At 40.0% G+C, this 16,098-nt stretch overlaps 1 protein-coding gene across 1 annotated transcript in view; it reads right to left on the bottom strand.

Moving 5' to 3' along the window:
- The window catches only part of MOXD1 (monooxygenase DBH like 1), a 90,590-nt gene that overhangs the window by 18,163 nt on the left and 56,329 nt on the right, over nt 1–16,098 (bottom strand). Inside the window, exons 5-9 of the mRNA XM_004740209.3 lie at nt 5,643–5,822; nt 5,254–5,356; nt 3,421–3,587; nt 2,126–2,317; nt 895–954 (exon numbers count right to left, since the gene is read on the bottom strand). Of these exons, the coding sequence (XP_004740266.1) occupies nt 895–954; nt 2,126–2,317; nt 3,421–3,587; nt 5,254–5,356; nt 5,643–5,822 (702 nt within the window). The remainder of the gene's footprint in view (nt 1–894; nt 955–2,125; nt 2,318–3,420; nt 3,588–5,253; nt 5,357–5,642; nt 5,823–16,098) is intronic.

Here is a 16,098-nt window from a genome sequence, read left to right as displayed (position 1 = left end):
CCTGATATTAAACCAACACTTCTAATATTCAAGTAGTTTGATATTTGCTATAGATTTTTCATAGCTAAGCTTCATCTGGTTAAGGAAATTCTCTCCTATTCCTGGTTTGTAAAATTTCTTTTTTTATGACTGTCTTAAATCTTATGAAGGCTTTTTCCTACCTTTATTGACATGATCATATGTCTTTTTCCTTTAATCTCCTAATGTAGAATAGTATTATTAATATATTTTCTATCTTAAACCAATTTACATTCCTTAGCTAAACCTGAATTCCTCCTAACATTACATTTTTATATAATACAGAATTTGGTTTGCCAATATTCCCTCAAAGGTATTTCCATCAGGTGCATGTTGTTGACCTCCTGAATACTATCATTATCAAGTTTTAATATTAAGATTATGCTAACTTCATAAAATGAGTTGGTAGGAGGTATTTCCTGGGAGAGACTACGTAAGGCATGAATGGTCTACTTCTTGAGTGTTCGTCAGGATTCCTCAGTAAATCTGTTGGGACCAAATTTCTTTTTGGGTCAGAAGCCCTAAAGTCATACAATTCATTCTTCCTTTTGAAGTCTTGATTCATCTAAGTCGGGACTCAAGCAGATGGTCATTCGCGACCACAGGTCTTTAATACAATTTGCTAAGGAAAAACTAAAAGACTAGGATAGATTTTCTTGAAAAGGTCAATAAACTATAGTGCAAATATTGCCATAGAATCATTAATCTGATAAAATGTTAAAATAACTCTCATTTCACTCTTACAATGTTTCATGCTCAAGACATTCAGGAATTTTGCCTCCAAATGGGAATGCCTTTTGCTTTTTCTCTTCTAAAATCAAAGTTTATTCCTCCTTCTCCGCAAATGGATTTTAGTAACAATAAAAATTTCCTTACCCAAGTCATCCGGGCTCTATCTTTTGTGTTGTAACGACACTCGGTAATTAGATTATCTCCCTAAAACATAAAAATAAAAGCTTTCAGATTTGGGTTTTAGGCTGTTTTATTTATCTATTTGTAGGCCAATAGTTTTATTTGCTATGTGAGTTGGTTCATTAAGAAATTTGATCCAGGAGAACCTTGATCTACTGAATTCTAAGACTGCTAGTATAATAAACAAGCAAACCAACAAGATTCTCTCAGGCCAGACTCCACCATGTTCTATCTGTATGGCCTCAGGTAAGAAAAAGAATTATCTGGGCATAATTTATTTATTTAAACAATAATTTTGTAAAATAGCTGTTATTTTGCACAGCTGTAAAGAGAATAAACGACATAACATGCATTTAGTTCTTAGGGCAAATGAAACACCTCATAAATGTTAGTCATAGATACTAGTTATTATGATTCCCTCTTCATTTATATGCTTTTCTTTAAAGGTCTTTAGTCACATCTTTATTTCCTCACAACAGACTTGAAGCAAAGTAATAGTTATTGTTCCAATGTTTTCTAACCTTTTGAACAATTCTGCATACACAGAAAATAATTTTTTTATGGCTCACCACTCAGAAAGATGGACAAGCTATTCATGGACCAGAGGCAACTTGTGCTGGGTGCTGGCCCCTAGATTGGATCTCCCTGGCCCACTACTCCAAAGGCCCACGATCAGTATCTCAACACACCGTCCTCCCACACTGCCCTTCCATAATCCCAACGATTGTTGCAAGCTGGATAATTAGCTCTGTCTGAAACCTGTGTCAAATGAAAGAATTACCTTATCTTTATTTTTACCCAAAATCAAACTTCCCCAAACTATCCTAAGGTATTTAAGAAAAACAAAAACAAAAACAAAACCCTCTTATTTTTGCATTTTCAGAATTGCAACCCAAATGTTTACTGGAAAGTCAAGTAAGAAAAGAGTACTGTTTGGTACTCAGAACCCGAGTTGTTCTCCTCTTTTTAAATCAACAACTTGAGTTGCTCCTGGGAATGGTAAGAAAAGTGAGTTTTGATTTTGGAAATCAGATCAAACACATTCCATCTGGGTTGTGCAACACCCACAGTGGGTGGCTTCAAGAATGTGAGTACGATGAGCAACTCACTTTACTGGTAGAAACTCTGCTAAATTGTGATAGAGAGATGCCTTGACTTCTCTAAGATACAGTGAAAAAGAACAAAACATTCATACTGGTAAGATTGTTTGTTCTTCCCTTAGATACTGAAACTCCTGGAAATTGAAGTCGAAATCATCATCATAAGCCAGTAATCTCATTTCCTCCCCTTTGCGAAAATGACGGAGCCTGATGCCCCTGCCAGCCAGGTGAGCATGGAGAAGAACAGCAAACACATGGATTCCGCTTGGCTTCTCGGCTTCCAGAGCCTACAGGCGGGGCACGCAGAGGAAGACACAATTAGCCCAAACAAGCACATGTTCAGACAGTTCACCATAAAAGAGACTTGGAGGGACAACTGAGAAGAAAGTCTAAAGCAATTTGAGTGAATGCTTGAGCAGCCAAACATTTGAATTTGGATTTTTCATTACTTACTCCTAACAGTGTTATCTTTGTGAAGTAACATTTGCGATCAAAAAGGAAAGGGAACTAATGCTTACTGAGGACCTATCAGATCACCCCTAAACGTTATCTTTCTTTTAAGAGGTAAAGAGTCAATCAAAGTCATCTTGACAAAAAGATTCCAGCATGTTAGTAACCTGTAAATAGACACTCTTAAAAGGAAAAATGATTCCTACTTTCCGAGATAAGAAAACCAGGTGGAAGAGTAGAATTATCTGAATTGCCCTTGGTCCCACGGCTAGTACACGATGTCATGGCAATTTGAATCATGGTGTAAATAACTCAAAGGGCATAATCCTTCCACTTCATCAGTCTGCCATCTGTCTATAATACAATAATAGCTTATAATTTGTAAAGAATATGATCTAAGCTAAAACATGTTCCTTTAAGAGAAAAGAACTGTAAACAGAAGTAGCCATTATTAAATACTTTTACTTGGTTTTCCTGACCAAGCATGCATTTTTATATTAAGTACTCCTGCTCTTTGGTTTAAGTAGGAAGGAAACTGTGAAGCAAAGAGGAAAAAAAAAAAAAAAAACTGAAAATGAATAATGGAAAAAACAAATCTGGATAAAAGGTGAAATTGAGAAATGAAAAAGTGACCACATGAACCAAGGTAGAAATTGTAAGAGATAAAATAAAGTGTCAAATATTTAAAAAAAAAAAAAAAAAAAAAGTAGGTCAGGAAGGAAACCATCCTGGAAGGTATTTTTGTCCAGAATTCTACTCCTACACCCTCCAAGATTTAAAAAAGCAATCAAAGATCTTGCTACAATGATAAGTAATGGCTTTAGAGCATGACAACAAGAATAAGATTAATAATAATAAGCATGGGATTCCCCAAACATAGTTTTCCGAGAACACCGATGAATCAATGAATAGCGGCTCATAGACCTCATCCTCCACATACCTCTTCTAGGCATTCCAGAGTGCAGTGACCCTCGGACCGGAATTCAGGCATCCCTGGAGGGATGGTGTGGAAGAGGCTTACCCAGAGGCCAGCCTCGATCACCCCAGCATCGTACTTCCTTATGTCTGCTGTATGAAATAACCTCAGTCCAGAATTATCTATTAAGCCTGGAATAAGAGCATATAATTAAAAGCGAGTTTGAGTTCTCAAAAAAAGGAAGTTCTCTACATTCAGTTGAATGGATTTGTGAATTTTCCTTAAAACCTCACAAGGGAAAGAATTACAAGTAAAGATTAATGGAAGACAACATTCAGGTTCACAAACAACAGTTAAGGAGCGCCTTGGCTCAGGTCATGATCCCAGGGTCCAGGGATCGAGCTCCACATCTGGCTCCCAACTCAATGGGGAGCCTGCTTCTCCCTCTGTCTACTGCTCCATCTGCTTTTGCTCTGTCTCTCTCTGTCAAATAAATAAATAAAATCTTAAAAAAAAAAAAAACCCAGGAATGAAAACGTAAGTTGTCGTATTGTCTGCAACTATTTTTGACTTACACAGTATACCATGGGAGAAATGTTTGTGTTGTCTAGCTGATAATATTCCACAATGATCTAACATAAAGACAGACAAAAGGAAAATTCTAGTCATTCATTAGAATATAAACTAACTCAACAAAACTTTATTTTGTATTGTTTTCAGGTAAAGTTCAGTAACATTTTCGTAGACGTAAAAGCCCTTTGGTCTAGAGACCACCTGCTGACAGAATAAACTACTGATGATTAATTTTCTTTATAGTTTGCCACCATTCTTTTAATCACTTAACAAAGTAGTCATTCAGTCAACAAAAAATATTAAGAATCTATTCTGTGACTAGAAAGAACAACAATAGGCATGTGAGGATGAAAGTAAGACACATTCCTTCCTGAGACAGTTATCATAAGGAGGGAGAGCATGAGACCCAAACCCTTCATAAATTCGTTCCACTGACTTTGAAAACTAACTGCCTCCTTTCTGCAGGGCTGACTTACTTACCTGTCATTACCAAATTGACCCTTCGGAACCATTGGCATATACATAATTTTATATTAATTGCTGTGATTATTTTTATTGTCTCTCTTTCTTACTACACTATAATTTCCACCTGGTTTGGTGTGTTTGCTGTGTTTTTCACTCACACTTAAGCACGGAGCAGAGACATAGTTGGTGCTCAGTATTTGCTGAATAATTGCACAAATCAGTGTAAAATAATAACTTTGAGTTACTCCTGTTGAGAACTTCATATTGAATCTTTAGACTTTTTGGTTTTAGAATATTAAATAAATAAGTTTAGAAAACTAGATTCAGAAATCAAATGTAAGTATAAGCCCTCTTCACTTAAATATTGTATTAAATAATATCATTGCATAAATATTTCATGAGCATATTTATGGTTTTCCTACCCCATAACAAAATATTAATATTTTCTAGTGTGATGATTGGTAGCCTTTCATATGTACAGACAGAAAATGTTTCATAAGCACTATGTTTTGGGAACTAATTTATATCACAAAGAGAAAAATCTACTATCCTACTTCTTGGAAAGTAAGATGCACTTTTTTTTTAAGATCAGTGACCACACGTATCCATTTTGCCCAGTTCATGGGCTCATTGATCACTGTTGTCCCAGTGTAATTTTTAATAGTATCCTCATTTTCTCTAAAAAGTATCCTAATTTGGATGACAAACATATAGGTTAATTCCTTCTAATATTGGGCGGCAGTATATTTCAACCCTGTTAAGATGGGAGTTACAGAACTTTTAAAAATCACAGATAAAACATATGAAGAATAAACTCACCCTCCTTATAAGTCGGATTGTCATAATGGACCTCCAGGAGCACATAACGAGGATCTAACGGAGTGCCAAGGGATAATCCAACATGAGGTGGATAGGAAAAACCCTAAGTAAGGAAAATTCCATAAGACGTGCCCTATAAAAGTCCCTAAATGTTCTATTCCACGCAAAAACCAACCATTCTCAAAGATATTTCAACATTCTGGAACTCCATGATCTAGAGTGGATATAACAAAATGGCTTAAGGAGAGAATCGCTTCCAATGGAAGGAAAAATAAGCCATCCTCCTATCAGAGATAATGTATAGAGCTTTACTTATAAGTATCAGAACCGAAGGGGGGGAAAAACATGAGCCACGAATAGTGTCCCATCTCAGTAATCATTGGTCCCACCTCTCCACCAATGGCCCAGGCAAAAATAACGGTCTCGCAGGTGAGGAAGGCATCAGGCATGTTAGGGTGGTAGCACTCGTGGCCATAGTCCAGGACACTGTCGTTAAAGCTGCTACTGCACTGATAGAGCAGGATGTGGTGGACCAGACTCTCGTGGCCTCTCTGTATCAGCGGCTCCACCTGAATAAAGCACAGACGAGAGGAAGGGGGCCATGAGTCAAACCCCCGTACATCCCCAGCACTAGGCAGGAAACTAGCAGAAACGATGATCGGTTTTTCAAGGGAATCCTGCTCTCAACGATGCCAAGGTTATGGTGTGGTTCAAAACTAATTTGTTCTGGAGAAGATAACAAGGATAATGATGGTGACGCCGGCAATGGCGAAGGTGAGATAACCCATGGGGCACCTGGGTGGCTCAGTGGGCTGAGCTGTCCAGCCTTTGGTTTCAGCTCAGGTCATGACCTCAGGGTCCCGAGATAGAGCCTCACCTCATGCTGGGCTCCAAGCTCACTGGGGAGTCTCTGGAGGTTCTTTCCCTCTGACCCTCCCCTGGCTCACAGGCTCTATCTCTCTCAAATACATAAGGAAGTAAATCTTAGGGGGAAAAAAAGAGATGAGATAACGCTTTCCTCCAGGAATCATAGGATTTACTGATCTGTTTCGGTTTTGAACTCACTTTTGTTTTCCTTATCATTCTGTGTGGCAGCTGTTTGAAATCATGCTTTCTTCCAGGCTACTTTGTCCTAGGGCCTCTTCCCTCCTTTTTTTTCTCTTATTTCCTTTTCTTTTCTTTTCTTTTCCTTTCCTTTCCTTTCCTTTTTTCTTTCTTTTTCTTTCTTTCCTTTCTTCCTTCTTTCTAAGTCACAATGAGTCACACTGTGGCTAACCACATTTTTAAAAAATCAAGATTGTAAATAGACATAAACTTTCTCAGTCTCTCTTCCACCTCAGAATATTACCTTTATTGATCTTTACTGATGGTGACAGATGATGTGTCATTCGTCTATCATCTAGCTAACTAGCTAGTTCGCTACATCATCTTTCCATTATCAACCTATCGATCTATCATCTATATTTCTATCTGGTGCTAAGCATAGTGCTAGACACAACATAGGACTCAATAATGGATAGTTTTATTTTAGTGATTAAAATAAAATTCTTACTATGAGTATCTGGGAGAGAAAACAACATCGTAGTAATGTGCTCCTGTGACATCACTCAAATTAGGAGAGGAAGTAGAAACCAGTGAACAGAGAATGAGCGGTCGAGTTGGATGTAATTCTGACATCCCAGTGCACGACAGCAGGTTCCTTCCACGGTCCCTCTTGTGAGTTCTCTTCATACCACCTGCCCACCTTCCTCCATCCAGGAACTCGAAAAGAGCTAAGCGCCTCTGCAGGTCCCCAAGTGCCGTGCCTGCAGGAAGTTGCCTGCAGTAACTTACCTGTGGCTAAGTTACTTAGTTGTACTAAGTACAGGGCTCCAGGGTTCAGGGTTCATTGAACACTCCATACATCTGCTAAAGAAGCCCTCGTGTGTCCCTAAATTTCCAAGGCTTTACCTGCCTTAGAGCTCAACACCTTCGCCCTTCCCCTAACTACTCAAATGCAGGCAATGCATTTTGAAACTCTTGCTTGTGCCCTGCTTTAGACATGTATATAAAGATAGTGTTTTTAGCTATTGTCTCTCCTAAACTTTCCATTTTGATTTTCTACATGGTTTTTTATTTTTTCCTTTCCTTTCTTTCTTTCTTTCTTTCTTTTTTAATCAGAAAATCAAAGCGCCCACACAGGGAAACGGTATGTAGTAGGCAGAGATCTGAGTAGGCAGCTGGAGGTCCCACTTTTTCAACCCAGCTTGCCTCTGTGTTGCATTGTGAGTCACACTGCGGCTAACCCCCACACACGCATCTTTAACATCACATTCACAGAAATGACACTGCACATGGCTTTGTTTGCACTTGTCTCGCCTCTAAAGGACTGCGCACCCTGGAGGCAGAAACTATTTTCTATTTTGTTTGAAAATGACAGTTATTGTTCAAGCATGGTTGCATAATACAGGACGCAAAAGGGTAGCCTAGGACTGCGATTAGATTTCAGCCCCCACATCTGGTTTGAGCTTTCTCGTGAGACTTCAGTGGGCACCTGGAGCTCCAAGGGAGATGGGGTGCTGCGAGCAAGTCCACAGGAAAAGAGGCACGGGAGACATTTTGTCCAAGTGCCTTATGGGTTCAGGCAGAACCTGTAGGTTGTGCTTAGCTCCACAAGGTCGGTCCCAGGAGGGAGCCAGGAGGACAAAGGAAGGTTGGTATTGCTGAGGCAGCTACAGAAACAAATGGACTTCATTGAGGCCAAGCGAGAGAGAGAGAGAGAGAGAGAGAGTGTGTGTGTGTGTGTCTGTGTGTTAAGTGCGCGTGTAGAATTTATTAAGCTTTTAAGGAGCTTCATGTCAATTTCTTAAAAGAAACTTTTAGAAACAAGTACTTTATTTTATTTTATTTATTTATTTTTATTTTATTTATTTATTTTTTTAATACAGCGAGTGTCAAAAACAACAGCAAAGCTTCTAAGCTACTAGTGTATTCTAGGAATAATAATAACATCTGTATTTTATTTAACACCTACTCTACTCTCTGCCAGTCACTGGATTTGTCATTTCATGTAATATTGACAGCAATCTATTAGGTTACTGTTACTGACTCCATTTTACAGATGAGAAAACTGAGACTCAGAGGATTAGGCAACAAGTCCAAAGTACCAAGGCAGGAAAGAGTAGATGGGGATTTGAGACAAGGCTGGTCTGACCTCAAAGTCAGTACTCTGCTAGCTGCAATACTTCATTGATGGAGATGCGTCAGGCTCTGGAAGCTGCTCCCAGTGAGAGGGAGGGGGAAAACTGGGAGCCTTACGTCTTGGGGGGGCATCTCCTGCCCTCCTTGCCACCCCAGTTCAAGCGTCCCTTGGCCCTTAGGGAGACGAGACAGGTGGTGGCCTTTGGTTATGTTGTTTCCTAAGGAGAGCAAATAACAAGGTGTCTCTTCAAAACCCGAGGTCTTCAAAGAGAATTAAATTGTAATTTGACCTCCAGACTACAAACCGAGGGGACAGCCTGAAAGTTTTTCCCAAGAAAAAAATACATTCATAAGAGAACAGGGAAACTTTCTGCATTCAAATCTGAGCACTGTTCATAGGAGAGAAAGTATGAAGGCTTGGAAAAAGCAAAGCTCTTGGTAAAACAGAAACGATGTGAGATGAAGTTCAAACAGAGAGAAGTGAGCATGTCTAAACTGAACAAAGATGCCACTAATATCAGAGAAACAAAGCAGGTTATCAAACCACTGAAAAACAGAAGAATTTCTGGAGAAGGAATTTTAAGATGACCGTGTGGAATCATTCATTGAGACCCCAAGGATATTTCCCGTGGGCAGTCGTAGCTTGTTCAGTGCAGGGGACAAGCTCCAGGTAATGAGAGTCTTGAGCAGAGTTGGGGTTGGCTCTCTCTAGGTGCCCCACACGGAGCAGAATTGCCCACAAAGCTTCCTGCCACACCTCCAGAGCACAGTGATGCCAGGGCCCTGCTCCCAATTCCAGAAAAGACAGCTGCTCATTATCCGCTGCTTCGTCAACCAGCTCCACAAACCTGCAGTGTCATCCTTCCTTAGCCCAAACAAGGCTGGGGCCCCAGACCGGGGAGCACCCTGTGCGGATGGAGAGAGCGCTGCTCCATGATATAGCCTTCAGGTAAGTGGACTGCAAGCATGCAACACTACTCTTTCTTGTGTATTTGGGAACTGTCCATGCAAGAAGGACTACTGCTTCTGCATCATCGCATCATTTGAAATAATCATTCAATTTTTACATTAAAAATATTTCTGAGACAAAAAGGCTGTAGGGAATCATTGCTTCCAAGGGACAGCACTTAACCAGGGAGATTTACTTTGGTTACTTCAGAGTTGTCACAGAATCATAACAATCTCAATGGAAATGCCAGAAGTTGCTTCTATTAAAAAAATATTAAACTTACAAAAATTGTCAAAGAAGTTCAGGGCAACATAAGGTATACAGATGTGGATAAATGGGTATTTCTGAGACTGGAACAAACATTTAATTTTATTTTTGTTTTAGGCTGGCTATATGATTGCAGAAGAAAAAAAATTAAAAGGAATAGGAGGGGTGCCTGCATGGCTCAGTTGGTTAAGCAGCTGCCTTCGGCTCAGGTCATGGTTCCAGGGTCCTGGGATCGAGCCCCACATTGGGCTTCCTCCTCAGCAGAGAGCCTACTTCTCTCTCTCCCTCTGCCTGCTGCTCTGCTTACTTGTGCTCTCTATCTCTCTGTCAAATAAATAAATAAAATCTTTAAAAAAAAAAAAAGGAATAGGAAATGCCTACGGAAGTGGGACACAGTGACACCAACACCTGATGACAGAGTTCCTGATTCCTGTCTTCTTGTATGCAGGGGTGACTTACGGACCAGAACAGAAGGGAATTCCCTACACCCATCTTCACATGCGTTAGAGGCCCAGCAAGGATGGCCTGGCACCTGTGGGTTATCTTTTTTAAAAGTTTTTTTTTTTTAATTTATTTATTTGACAGACAGAAATCACAAGTAGGCAGAGAGGCAGGCAGAGAGAGGGGGAGGTTATCTTTAGCCCCCATGCAGAGCAAAACAATAGTCTAGAAAAAAATCACAGATGGAATAGGGATGAGAGGGAAGCCTACAATTTTTTTTTAAGATTGTATTTATTTATTTGAGATAAAGAGAGAGCATGAGAAGGGGGAGGGTCGGAGGGAGAAGCAGACTCCCCGCCGAGCAGGGAGCCTGATGCGGAACTCCATCCAGGGACTCCAAGATCATGACCTGAGCTGAAGGCAGTCATTTAACCAACTGAGCCACCCAGGCACCCAACCTGAAGGACTTTTCAGAGTAAAACTGTCTCCAGTTAGTTCAAGTAACTGAAATTCTGGGGTGCTCTTGAGAGGACTTAGCAGTAAAAGAGAAAACAAGAAAAAAGAGAGATACTAAGCATAGCCAAGAACAATGTGGAAATTAACACTGTAAAACTGAACCTGAGAACTGAGAAGCCCCAAATATTACACTGTTCTCATGACCCTGTCATCTTCTCTTACCCTCTTTATCCAGGTCAATGTCTAGCATAATCCCTGCCACACAGAGACTGCTTAGTAACTATTGAATGGAAATGAAGCCTTTCCATCAGCAAGACGGAGTCATGAAATTTATTGCCTCCTGATTTCTTGATTGTCTCAATGCCAGTGACCTATCCTGCATCCCCGCCCCCCACCTCAGCAACCGAATCCCCTATCCCACCCTGCACTTATAACCACCCAGGACTGTCCTCTCTCGAAAATTCTCTTTCTGTCCCTCTTTCTGGCTATTGGTTCTTTCACACCTCTCCAGTCTCTAACCTACCACTTCTTCCCAGGAGGCTCCTTGAAACTCCTTGTGCACCAGCCCCTTACAAGTGACACGGACACAACTGTGGATCAATCCTGTAACCTTCCCCCTTTGAGTCTCTACTTGGGATACTGAAGATACTTTCACAACTTTTCATAAAGGAGCTCAAAAGTCATGATTCACAGGGCGCCTGGGTAGCTCAGTGGGTTAAGCATCTGCCTTCAGCTCAGGTCATGATCCCAGGATCCTGGGATTGAGCCCTGCATCCGGCGCTCTGCTCCGAGGGGAGCCCGCATCCCCCCCACCCCGCCAGCCTCTCTGCCTATTTGTGATCTCTCTCTCTCTGTCAAATAAATAAAATCTTTAAAAAAAAAAGTCATGATTCATATTTCTACTTCCATGCATATAAATCTTTCTTTATTTTGTTCTGTGTTCTGTTCCTTGGCTATGGATGAGGATAATCTGTTCAGGGCAGGGGACAAGTTTCAGAAAATGAAAAGGACTTCGCTTCCATTGCAAAACTTTTAAAATCTATGTATACCTTCTAATCAGCTCTCAGTAAATGACTTGATTATTTTTGATACGAGAAGAAAGAATTTCTATTCACTCTAGTTACATGAGGCCAGAGTTGGAGACAATATGATTGGGAAAAAAACTTTAATTACATAAAATAACGACATGATCTGAAGAATCTTACTTGGTGTAACCTTGTTCTATAGAATAAAATGAGATGGGGATAAGACAAAGAGCTTCTAAGTGTATCAAAATTCCTTAGAACTTAGAACCTAGGCACTATATCAGAATAGGAGGTAAGAAACTCAGAGTGGAAATGTAAGATATCTTTCTGTCATTAAAGTTTTGGGGTCCTTGACAAAACTGTGCCTGCCTGATGGTCTTTCACCAACACCTACTGGCAAACAGATTCTGTTCCAAAAAGACTTCTCCAAAAAGCCACTGAACATTGACAAACTTAAGAATCCACATGCTTTTGCAAACTTCAAATACCAATTACCTCAACAATAATAATAAAGAAACATATTATTGCTTTATTCCCCTGTACAAGTTGAACAGTGTCCCTCCAAAAACCATGTCCATCTGGTACCTCAGAATGTGCCCTTATTTGGAAAGAAGGTCTTTGCAAATATTAGTTAAGATGAAGTTACACTGGTTCAGGATGGGATCTAACTCCAATGGCCAGTATCATTATAGAAGAGAAAGGAGCAGATTCAGACTCAGACATACACACAGAGAAGACAACCAAGTGAAGATGGACACAGAGATTGGACTCAAGCTGCTACAAGTCAGAGAAAACCAGAGACCATCAGAAGCTGGAACAACCAAGGAACGATTCTCCCCTTGAGCCTTCAGACGGAGCATGGATGGCCTTGCCAATGCCTTGATTTTGTACTTCTGGCCTCCTGATCTGTGAGAGAATGAATCTCTGCTTTTCCAAGCTACCTGGCTTGTAGTCACTTAACCATAGCGTCCCTAGGAAACTAATACATCCTTCACTCTCATTTTTTTTTTAATCATAAAGTAACAATTCACAGCTTTGTACACTTACACCTAGGTCATGATTGTCCCTGCATTGGTTTGAGACACAAACTTATTACAAATGCACATTGTTTTCCCCAACATGATTGACATTAAATAATTCCATGTAGTTATTTAGTCTTAAGGCTATTTTACTTGATGAATATGAAAGTGCCCTTGAGAGAGTTAGAGAAGTTTTATTATCTAATAGCTAAGTATATGTGTATCTTACTTTAGTTTTACTTTTGGAGGGTAAAAAAAGAGCAGGGCAGGGAGGGAGGAGGAGTTCTCTTCCTGACTTGTCCAAGGATACTGAGTCAGTGTGAGAAAAACATGGGGTTATTAGAACTCTTATGAGCAACTTTCCTATGCTTATTCTTCCAAGTCTACCCATTTAAGATGTTGCTTGTTGAAACATGAGTAGATCATAGCTTTCCAAAAACAACTTGCAATTCAACAAATTAAAAATTAAAACAAAAGGAGAGAGGTAATGGATGGAATGTGTAATGAGCTGGAAATTTGGTAAATCTCCATCACTTTTTTTCCTGCCCATTCTTGTTTCTGGCACCGTGCTTTACATACCCACCCCAGGCACAGGTTGATGTCCATGGAAAAGCCAGTAAACCATCTCTGACAGAGGTTATCCAAAGGGCATCTGGCTCATAATGCTATGCAGCCTATGAAAACATTTCAGCCAGGACTAGCCATGTAGACAGAGAATTATAAAATCATGCTGATATGCTCATGGGACTATGGTAGGATAGCAGATAGTATCTACGTATCTTGCCCTCCCTTGTCCTCATCCCTAATGGGGAGATCTCTCTTAGCATAATAAAATATTCAACTTATAAGAGACAACAAAATTGAGCAAGAAAATGGTTATCATTGTCTCACAGATAATCCACTCTGAGAACAGTCAGAGTTCAAAGCACAACTGGACTGCTGACATGGTGTCAAAGGGCCACAGCTTGAAGGGACTTGGCAGTTAAAGCTCAGGAAGCGACAGTTAAGTGGAACAGAGATGAAGAGAAGGAATGAAAGGAAGAACCGAGGAAGAGGAGACTTCTGGGAAATAATGTAGCCCTACTGCAATCCTGATTTCCTTGGAAACTACCATCTTCATTTGTGTCCATGCCCTTTCAACCGTAATTGGCCAATTCAGGAATGGGTGCCCAACCCATCAATCTTTTCTTGGGACTTCAAAACTATGAAAAAGAACTTATCACTTGCCAGAAGTTGGACATTGTGAAAGAAGTCAGTGTATAGTGAGATCCAATAAAGTTGGTGCAAAGGAAAATTCTAAGACAAGATGGTCTCAGCAGGGTTTGAATACTTAAGTTTTTCTGAGCCCAGCTGCATCTCTGCTGTTCTCTGGCTTAGTTGTTCAATCTTTCCTCTTATTTCATGTCGATTCCTTCCTATTTCCAAAACTAGTTCAAGTTGTGTTCCTTTCATTTGCAACCAAGAGTCTTGATTAAGACTCAAACACAAGTAAATATATATCATCAGTTCATCAATTCTGTGTGTGCATTTATACATGTAGTATCTCAAATTGTCCTTTTTTCTCTTAGAACTTTTTGGAACGTGAAACTATTTTGTTTTCATTTTACCCTTTAATTTTATTTATAATTTTTAATCAGAGCTGGGCACATTAATAACAAAGTTCCTTCAATCAAGGCCCTAGCAAGTTGGGAAATATAATCACCCCTATAAAACACACAAGTGTCTCTCTTGCTTAATGATTCCTGATATATTCCACATAGGTAGTTAGTATTAAAGCTGACTTATTTTTAAGGATTTTTTTTTAAAGAATTGTTTACGTGTGACCAGGAAAATCCCAGAGAAGGCAGATATTAACTCCCTGAGTCACAGCCCTGGTTTTAATGTTTTTCATATTCTCTCAGGGACTGTCACTCTGTGACTTCTGGCCATACAAATGAGTCTGCCACCAGCATGGTAAAGCAGTCAACTACTCCGTTTTCAACAGTCTCAAAACTGGGACAGTCACTGTCTTAACAGCCATACACCTAAGATGGCAACACTGGGGGTCTCAATCGAAAGGACTTTCATCACCTGTTTCATAAAACATACCCCAAAGTAATTGATGAGGACCACGACCACAACCCTCAACAGTTCAGTGACATCTACTGCTTCACCAACAGCAAGTATGTATCAGAATTGACCCACGTTTTCTATGCTGAAAATAGGTGTGAAATGCTACATGGATGTCATTGTGCCATTCTGCAAAAATAGAAATGTAGACAATGACATCATATTAAGTTAATTAGTGGTATAGAGCCTACTATTTTTTTAAATTTATTTATTTCATTTTTTTATTTATTTTTTATTTATTTTCAGCATAACAGTATTTATTATTTTTGTACCACACCCAGTGCCCCATGCAATCCGTGCCCTCTCTAATACCCACCACCTGGTACCCCGAACTCCCACCCCCCCGCCCCTTTTCAGAGTCCATAGTCTCTCATGGTTCACCTCCCCTTCCAATTTTTCCCAACTCCCTTCTCCTCTCTACCTCCCCATGTCCTCCATGCTATATGTTATGCTCCACAAATAAGTGAGACCGTATGATAATTGGCTCTCCCTGCTTGACTTATTTCACTCAGCATAATCTCTTCCAGTCCCGTCCATGTTGCTACAGAAGTTGGGTATTCGTCCTTTCTGATGGAGGCATAATACTCCATAGTGTATATGGACCACATCTTCCTTATCCATTTGTCCGTTGAAGGGCATCTTGGTTCTTTCCACAGTTTGGCGACCGTGGCCATTGCTGCTAAAAACATTGGGGTACAGATGGCCCTTCTTTTCACTACATCTGTATCTTTGGGGTAAATACCCAGTAGTGCAATGGCAGGGTCATAGGGAAGTTTTATTTTTAATTTCTTGAGGAATCTCCACACTGTTCTCCAAAGAGAGCCTACTATTCTTGCTCCTGTAGAAAATGAGTTTCCAACTTAATCAGGCCGAATAATGACTGTGAATAAGTGAAGTGCCCTACCAGGGAATTGTCCTTCAACGTGATTTCAAGATGTGTCATGCCTTTAGCCCTGGACCCTCATTAGAGAATAGAATTAGGCAGCATTAGTCTATATGATTTCTAAACCAAATGACTAACTTGGTTTGCATTCATTTGTGCCACGAAGATATTCCCAAATAGTATTAGAATCAAATCACTTGTGCAGTATCACTGTCATTGCTTATTTTTCTTTTGCATTTGTTTAAAATATAATGCCCATGAGGGGCACCTGGGTGGCTCAGTGGGTTAAGCCTCTGCCTTCAGCTCGGGTCATGATCTCAGGGTCCTGGGATCGAGCCCTGCATCGGGATCTCTGCTCAGCGGGGAACCTGCTTCCTCCTCTCTCTCTCTGCCTGCCTTTCTGCCTATTTGTGATCTCTCTCTGTCAAATAAATAAAATAAAATCTTTTTTAAAAAAATTAAAAAATACATAATGCCTGTGAAACCATAAATTTAGAACCTTACCATTTTCTTAAC

The sequence above is a fragment of the Mustela putorius genome, unplaced genomic scaffold (assembly GCF_011764305.1).
Source record: "Mustela putorius furo isolate JIRA1106 unplaced genomic scaffold, ASM1176430v1.1 tig00003863_pilon_pilon_pilon, whole genome shotgun sequence".
Lineage (NCBI taxonomy): Eukaryota > Metazoa > Chordata > Mammalia > Carnivora > Mustelidae > Mustela > Mustela putorius.
Note: the sequence above shows the minus strand (reverse complement) of the source record. Positions and strands in the feature narration are given on the sequence as shown.